Genomic DNA, 8892 nt, shown 5'->3' on the forward strand with positions numbered 1-8892 from the left:
AAACGGTATCTCGCCGTAAGAAGCCTAATTTAATAGACCGGCGGCAGGGAGGCCTTCGTAGCAGTTTGCAAAAGTTGAGTCCGCCTTTAAGCAGAGAAGGAAGGCGCGGGGAGGAGGCAGGCCAGAGGGGCTGAATAGTGGCACATACTGCGTTGAAACCTTGACAAAAGAGCCTCGCAGACTCCCCTGCCCTCCTTTTCCAACCAGAGGCAACTTCCACAAAGTTGACTCTCCGAAAAACTTAAAAATAACAGCTCCGCTCGGAATGTGTCTTTAAAAGTTTCTCGCCCCGGCCTCCTCTCCCCCTCCCCCTCCCCCTCCCCCTCCCTGAAAGTTTTTCTGGGTTTGACCGCATGGGTGATTCAGGCGTCGCGTCAATCATCTCCCTCCGCCCTCTTCCTCATTTAAATGAATTTGGGAGCTCCTCCCACGGGGTACGGACTAAAACTTTATAAATCGAGCTTTAAGCAAAGCCCTTCTGGAAAGAGAGAAGGGAGAATTGTTGGAGCTGGAGGGGGGCGGTGAAAGGATTCCAACCCAGGGAAACTGGAGGCTGTGCCTTACAACACTGTGACTCATTTTATTTTTTATCTTATAATTATTCCACCCCTCTTTTGCTAGTTGAAGATGTCTACGGCCCTCGTGTCTCCAACCATCTTCGACCTGAGTGAACTTTTATGCAAAGTAAGTTCCCCGTATTCTCTTCTAAAACTTCTTAAAAAGTTTTCCCCCCGTTGGCTCGCGGGGTCCCTGAAAGCGATGGATGTCTTGTAGCAGCCTTTACCTCTCTCACGTCCTGCTTTTTCTCCATATTCAAGAAGGGAAACTGAATTTTTTTTTTTTTAATCTTAAACTTTAGTTCGGATTGAAGTTGAAATTTGTAGTCCTGCTTAGTTGTTAGAGTGGCACGTCTAAGAAGTAGTTAAAGCTTGTAGCAAAAACCTAGTAAAACGCTCCCACTCACTCACCCGCTCTCCGTTCATAATTTTGTTTGGCTTTCTGGCTTTTCTTTAAAGACTTGGAAATGCGTTGCCTGCTTTTTGTTTATCCAGATAACCTCCCTTGGTGTTTTAAGTGCCTTGCTGGGATTGCGTTCCGTGACTTTTGACATGCAGTTTATCTCTCTTTGAAATGCCTCCGCAGCCCCCCTAACTTAACGCAGAAGGGCCCGCTCTTCCTCTCCGGGGGGGCACTTGCGTCCTCATGGTATTTTCAGTTGTGCTGCCTTGCGGGTTCGGGTGAGGGAGCGGTGCGCGCCTGTAACTAATCTCCCATTTGCTGGGAGCGAAAAGCAGCTTTAAGACTGTGGTCTCAAAACTCTTGTGGGAATCGCCCTGTGTCTCTACGTTCTGTGTGCCTTGCACGAAGACGTTTCTGTTGGTAGTGTGAATGCAAAATTGAAACCAGCTGTGCACACGCATGCGAGTTTTCCCTCGCCTTTTGGATAGGATTGACAGGCTAGTTGCGGGGTTTCCTTCCCGTGCAAGCGCTTCGTTGTGAGTAGATCCCAAGTAGACCTGTTTGGAAAGGCTGTTCAGTTCCAGACATGTGTAGGAAACGCTTTTTGCCTTTTTTTCCCGCGCCTCTGGTGACTTACTTGTTCAGACATACACATCCTGCTGTTTACATGGCCACTGCCTTCCACGGGTCGGGTGTGTTGCTACTTCACATGATCGCCTCTTAGCTGAGGGGGCGGGTGGAACTGGAAGTGTATTTTGGTGAGGGAGATGCAGGGGTGAGGCTTTTTAAAAATAACGTTTGCAGGAAACCGCTCCGCCCGCCCCGAGTTTTGCAGTGGAAGCTGCTTCTTGCAGCCCGCCGGCCTTATCGCCCCCTCCCCCCCCCCATTCTCGCGAGCTTATCTTTGTGTAGCTGAAGTGTGCCTACGCATGTTTTCCCCATATTTATAACTGGCTGAGTCTGAAGGAAGATGTGGTTGCGAAGGGTGACCCAATGGTTAAAGCATAAGCGGCAGAGAGGGGGGAGTTAGTAAGCAGGCTGCAAAGCCACCTTCGGAAACTGTTCCACTGAGAATAGCTGCTGATAAATTCCAAAGCAGACTTTGGCTGCTTCCACACACCTTGGATGATCCACTTTCAATATTCTTTAGTGAACATTTGAAACTGATTTTCCATGTGTGGAACAAAAAATCCACTTCAAAAGGATTGCAAAAGTGCATTGAAAGTGCATTATTCATCAACGTGTGTGGAAATGGCCTTTGAACTTCTGACTTCCAACTTTTGTTCTAAAGGTTTTGAACGTGGGCAAGAAAGGATGATCTCCAGAAGCCTTTTTAAAAAGGCTTCTGGAGAACTAATAAAATGTACTTCTCTCAGTCTCTCCTCCCCTGCTTTTCAACCATTTGAAGAGGAGGCTGCAGACCTCCTTTGCATCCAAAAAGCTAATTGCAAAGGAATTCTCCTGTGCTTATGGGTGAAGTCTAGCGTGGGTCACATTAAATGCAACTCCTGCACAGGAAGCGGGGCAAGAACAATGGGATTAAGTTGGGTCATTAACTAGTAAAGTTTTGCACCTCCTTATAATGTATATGTCTTTCTGCCTTGAATCAGAAATGTTTTTGAGCCACCAGAAGGAAATACTTTATGTTGCATGCTTAAAGGTGGTTAACAGTTGAAGGTGCCTATCTCCTCTTCTGTCTCCCCAGACTTGATTCTTTCCACAACTAGGGGCATTCAGTTGGACATGAGTTGAACAAAATGCTTGAGAGACTTAGAAACAAGTAGACAAGGCCCTTGGGCAAGTTGCATTGGAAGGGCCCAAACTAAAACCAAGGCCTGGGATGAGGCTGTTATGATGGTTCTAGAAGCTGTTAGGTGGGGCTAGGCTCTTCCTCCTGGAAAGAAGAACAGTGCTTCATTGTTGAAGAGTAAATTAACCCCATGCAAAAGCTATTGTATAGTAAGAAGCATTGTTACTGTATTCTTTAAAGGTATTTAAATATTGGACATAGAACTGCAGAAATTTAGATCTGTGCATTTTCCTCTACCTTGATATGTTAATGGCCCAGAAGTTCATAATGAGAATAGATTGGGTTTCATGTTCTCTGGTAGGAATGTTGAGCAAGGGAGGTGGGGAGAGGAGAGTTAAGATGCAGCTTGCTTGTTAGTCAGAAGGTTATGGAGAAAGCTGGGTCGGTGACTGCTTTCTTGCTTTCTCTCTGCAGAGTAACAAGATGCTGAACTACAGCCCTTCAGGAGTTGGAGGGTGTCTATTGGACAGGAAGGCAGTGGGAACTCCAGCTGGCGGGGGTTTCCCCAGGAGGCATTCTGTCACCTTGCCCAACTCCAAGTTCCACCAGACCCACCTCCTTAGCAGCCTCAAGGGGGAGCCAGCCCCAACACTGGGGCCCAGAGAGAACCGTTTTCGGGACCGCTCCTTCTCTGAAGGAGGTGAGCGTCTACTGCAGCAGAAACAGCCTGGTGGACAAGTCAATTCGAGCCGCTACAAGACAGAGCTGTGCCGCCCTTTTGAGGAGAACGGGGCCTGCAAATACGGTGACAAGTGCCAGTTTGCCCATGGCATCCATGAGTTACGGAGCCTGACACGCCATCCCAAGTACAAGACAGAGCTCTGCCGCACTTTCCATACCATCGGTTTCTGCCCTTATGGGCCCCGCTGTCACTTCATTCACAATGCCGAAGAGCGTCGGGCTGTAGCTGGCAGCCGAGAGCCCACCCTCAATGAAAGACCCCGCCTCCAACACAGCTTCAGCTTTGCTGGCTTTCCAAGTGCTGTGGCCACCAATGGGCTGCTGGACAGCCCCACTTCAATAACCCCTCCTCCCATCATGAGTGCGGATGACCTTCTGGGCTCTCCTCCTCTGCCTGACTGTGCCAGCAATCCCTTCACCTTCTCCAGCCAGGAGCTGACCAATCTCTTTGCTCCCAGCATGGGGATGCAGGTGCCCAGTGGGGGCTCTCCCACTGCTTTCCTTCTCCGACCCATGTCAGAGTCACCGAATATGTTTGACTCTCCCCCAAGTCCTCAGGATTCCCTCTCTGACCAGGAAGGCTACCTGAGCAGCTCTAGCAGCAGCCACAGCGGCTCGGATTCGCCCATCCTGGACACTTCAAGACGTCTTCCCATTTTCAGCAGACTCTCTATCTCTGATGAGTGACCTGGTGTTGCTTCCTGGCTTCTTCCCACCTCTTTCTTTCATTGTTAAGCTTGTAATCTCTCTCCTCTTCCCCTGCCCTCCCCTTAACATCTCTGGTTTATATGTTACATAAAGAAAGTCCACTTGCCTAGAGTCCACTCACTGGCTGAATCAATAAGTGCCAAAATTACAACAAAGTGATAATCGTTTACAAATGTAGTGCCTTTTTAACATTTTCACTGTGACTATATTACCTCTCCAGCTGCAGAGGGCACCAGCAGCCTCCATAGAGCTCTGCACTTCCAGATGTGCAGGGAATATCCGGAAACAGCAGCTGCCATCACTGGCAATGATGCAAGATCTTCCCCTTCTTCCTTTCCTCTGGTCATTTTTTTTTTGTAGACCTAAGGGCATGTGGGCACTTGTTAACATCAAACCCTTTATACCTTTTAAAGACTAATCTTGCCTGAATCTGCTCAGGTTAACCAGAAGAACCGCTGAAAATGGACAATAACTGTAACATGCATGGGGCTTAGCAACTGGAGGGGGAAGGCAGATGGACAATGAGAGACTTGCTTTTGGTGCTACAAGTTCCCCATGTGCACATGTGAAATCTTCAAAAAAGAAGGGGGAGGGGGGTGTCTAATGGTGTTCATTCCACATATGCGAGTTCAGTGTAAACAAAGTTCCAGTAGTCATAGCTTTAATGGTTTGCTCTAGAGTACAATAGACCTATCCATAGAGCACTCACGCCAAGCTTTTTATTTTTTTTCTGGGTTTTTAATTTTGTATAACTTTTCAGAAATTGGAGAGCAAATTTTGCTTGTCACTGCACAACAATATAAAGCTTATTTAACTTATCAAAACGTATTTATTGCTGAAACCTATGCTTTTTTGTTAATTTTGTTCATATTTATCGGGATGATGAATTCATAGAATATATTCTTTTATGTTTAAATTATGATCTTCCATATTAATCTTAAGATTGTGAAGTCTTTTTTTCTTTCCCCCCTCCCCCACAGTTTAATATATTATACTACAATGACATTTTTGTAACTTTACACTTTTTGGTTATTTTATTTTAAAAAAATGAAAAATTAATTTAAAAAAATGCAACAGCTGTGTTCGGATTATTTATTTTAGATCGTTTCCCTTTTTTGTGTCAGACTGCAAATTGAGTTTAATGTGCTTCTTTGCCTCTCTTTGCCCCAACAAGGCCTTACCCACATGGGGTGAAATTCTGACTGCACTAATGTCATTGGGACTTTTGTAAATGGCTTCAGTAGAGTCAGGATTTTGCTGCTGGCCTCTAGAATGTATATGCACAAGCTGTGCTGTGAGACGATAAAAGGAAGACTGCTTGCTTCCTTTTTTTGTAAGTACTTACAGGAAAAAAATCTACCCTTTTGTTTCAAGTGCCTATATAAAGACATTCCAAATGCAGTTTGTCTTTGCATTTCTGTATTCCAGGATTGGAGTGTTCCTTTTTTTTAAGGTGAACATTACTGGCACAAAGAACACATTGAATGTAATTTTTCCCATTACTGTTCACTACATTGCCTTCCTTTTCTTTCCTTGTGTGAGTTTATTTAAAAAATCTTTTGTAACGACTGTTTGCAGTTTAAATCAATAAACCCCAAGTGTTTTTTCAAGAATTTGACAGTGAAACTGGTTTTACTTGCAAAAAACAGGAGCTCTTCAAAGAACCTTTCAGAACAAGATCCTTTCTTGCACTTCAGCATATAAGTTAATTTGCAAAAGAGTCTTTGGTGCACACCATGTTTCCTCCTGCTCAAGATGAGATTAGGTGAGCTGGGATAGCTGGATCTTGTCTCTTGGCTCTCACATTTGTGCTAAGAGGTTGAGGTTTTAAATAATGCACGTGTTTAAAATTGGCTGTTTAAGGTATCACAACACAAATATCAGGTCGCCCATGAGTTTGCCTTCTGATCCAAGTTTCTACAGTATATTTCAGGCAGATATCCTTAATGTAATGTGCATGCATAGTCTCCTGAAATTTGAGCTATGAAACTTTAGAGATTTTGGTCCACACTAAATGTGATGGTGTCCTCATGGTCCCCACAGGGATTTTGAGGTGATTAAAAAATGCTGTGAGGAGCCTGCTGCATAGCAACCTGAGGTGCTTTGTCTCTGTGCCCCCGGCCACCCACATGTCTTTTTAAATGCCAGAGCAGTTTGTACCCTGTGGCTGTTTTGCACTTGAAATGCGGGTGTGTGTATGTGTGTGTGCAGTGCTCCAGGCCTGAACTTCACAGCTTTTAAAACCACCTTAAAATGGTGGTTGTGTCCCTATTATGGTCACAAGGATGCTGTTATGTTTCGTTTGACCCTTAGAATTCCTAATGCAGCAATGTAATAAGTGCATTAGAAGACAGTGTAAGCTGAACCATGCCTTCAAAAAATAAGTTAACACCAAGCACAAACAACAAAACCCCAATCTGGCATTCAAGTTTCATTAGCAAAATTTCATAAGACACTTCTAAAGAGTGCTCATCTGCTAAAAGCTGGTATACTGTAGACCAGCTGAGACGTGTCACAGCCTTATCTCTGCAACATCCACAGGCTTGTGTAGGAGTGAGATAGCATGGATGAAGTAGCTTATAGAAGTACATATGTATACTTGTTAAACATTAAGAAGTACAGCAATTGTTTTCAACAGCTACATGTACCCAGATTCACATGCCAGCTTTTCAGTGAATATGTTGGAAAGGGTGTCAGCCATGGGCTGCTGGTTCAGCCTACTTTGAAATGTCAGTTAAACTAAAAAAATCTGAAATGTATCTCTCTTCTTACAAGGGCAACTACAAGTCAGATACAGCAAAGCAGAAGGGAATGAGGCTTGAGACAGATTATACAGTGTGGGTCAGTACAGTCAATTTTAATAATGTATATAAATGCAAATTTGCAAAGCTTTAAACCTAGCGGCATTCTAATACAGAGTTGAAGCGATGCTAAACAGAACAAACAATTCTAAGGCTGACATATTAAAAATAGAAACTATCCAGTATGATCATACAGCAACAGATAGTATATAGAACTGAAGTCTGTAGTCCCTACCCCTTATGCATCTTTTTAATCTTTAACAGCCTTACTGTGGCATAAGCATTCATGCACTGGGCTTCATTTTGTAAGATGCTTGAAGCATTATTCTCAGTTAAACACACTCATCACAGACCTACTGTACTTTATGGCTGTTTGACCATTTTGGTTCTCTTTTCACCACCCTGAAGCTAATACATCATGCATAGGAGAGTAGGCTCTAGTTAATAAAGGCAAATATATCTTAGTTTTGAAGGTGCCCCAAGATGCTTCAAAATGGGCAGTTCATACCTTGTGTGTGACTAAAACTTCATTTTATTAACAGCCCAATGTTCATGACTATTTGAACTGTTAAGGAATTAAAATTGCTCTGTACTTGTGATGTACTGTGTGGGAAGAGCAATGCTCTTCAGATGGCATGGCTTTAAAATGTTCAGTCAAGCCATATGTGATTTCCCCCCCTTAGGTTGGGTTTGGGTTCCCTCAACTCATGTCAGCAGTCTCTTGAAGCTAATTTGGCATGAGGGGAGAAAGGGGGTTTGGCTTTCTCCCCATGCAGTTTTCCTAACCTAGAACTGCTTGTGGTCTGTTGTTTATCCTGTCGGGTGGGGAAGCTGCATCTGTACTGATAGGCTGCATTCAGGGCTGGCGCACCCATTGAGGCAGGTCCGGCTCCTGTCTCGAGCGCTGAGGCGCCAAAGGGGGCGGGGGGGGGGGCGTGCCGTGGAGCTAGCGTGCCTGGCCTGCAGCTGCTGCAGCCTGCCAGCCCTCCAGCCGCCGCCGCTGCCAACACACACCCCCGGCTGGGCGCAGCAGCCGCAGGCCAGGTGTGGCAGGCATCCTGGGTGGCATGCAGAACCTCTCCAGCCATCCACCGCGCCCAACTGGGAGCGCGGGCAGCCTCTGCGTGCTGTCGCAGCTGCCCACCAGCCAATGGGGCCGACTTGCTGCGTGATGACATCACACGCAGTCTAGGAGGTGCTCGTACGTGTAGGGGCAGCCGCGGGTGCCAGTAACCCTGGCACCGCCCCTGGCTGCATTGAGTTGGTTTTAATGTCTGTATTTCATTTTAATATTGTATTATTGATTTTCATGTTTGTATTTTATATGTATGTTGTATGCTGCCTCGAGCACGTGACATGGTGGAGAGGTGGTATATAAGTTGAATAAATAAATAAAAGTAGTTGTAAAGGGCACACTGAAGCCCCTCTCCCATGTTCTGGTCTAGATCAGGGTTGGACTCCTGAGGTAGTTGGGAGATAACTTTCCAGAAGATGTGAACGAGAGATGAGGCAGTTAAAGGTATAGGAGAAGCTCTGACCCTGTGTCAGTTTCAGACCTTGAAAACTGGGCTGAATAGGAAGAAGTTCAGAACACAAAACTTAGATGGGAAAGGCCAAATGCAATGTATTTTTTATTTTTGCATCCTGCCCTTTTCCCCAATTGGGACCCAAAGCAGCTTACATTGTTTTTCTTCATTTTATGCTCACAACCCTGTGAAGGAGGTTAGACTGAGTGTGCATCTGGCCCAAGGTCATCCAGCAAGCCTCCATGGCAGAGTGGAGATTCGAACCTGGGTCTTACAGTTTCTAGTTCTCAACATTCTAATCACTGCTGGCCTGTGGCTCCAGTAATGCTGGAGTGGTGGATATAGATGGGCCTGAGGCAAAGGGGGGATAGGAAAAACAACTAATGAAGGATTACTTAGAAAGGAT

At 45.3% G+C, this 8892-nt stretch overlaps 1 protein-coding gene across 1 annotated transcript; it reads left to right on the forward strand.

Annotated features, from left to right (window-relative positions):
• The first annotated feature begins 461 nt into the window (after positions 1-461).
• On the forward strand, positions 462-5772 carry ZFP36L1 (ZFP36 ring finger protein like 1). Its single transcript, XM_054972125.1, has 2 exons — positions 462-684; positions 3185-5772. The coding sequence occupies exons 1-2, from the start codon at positions 628-630 to the stop codon at positions 4136-4138; spliced, it is 1011 nt and encodes a 336-aa protein (XP_054828100.1). The 5' UTR covers positions 462-627; the 3' UTR covers positions 4139-5772.
• The last annotated feature ends 3120 nt before the right edge of the window (positions 5773-8892 follow it).

The sequence above is a fragment of the Eublepharis macularius genome, chromosome 2 (assembly GCF_028583425.1).
Source record: "Eublepharis macularius isolate TG4126 chromosome 2, MPM_Emac_v1.0, whole genome shotgun sequence".
NCBI lineage: Eukaryota > Metazoa > Chordata > Lepidosauria > Squamata > Eublepharidae > Eublepharis > Eublepharis macularius.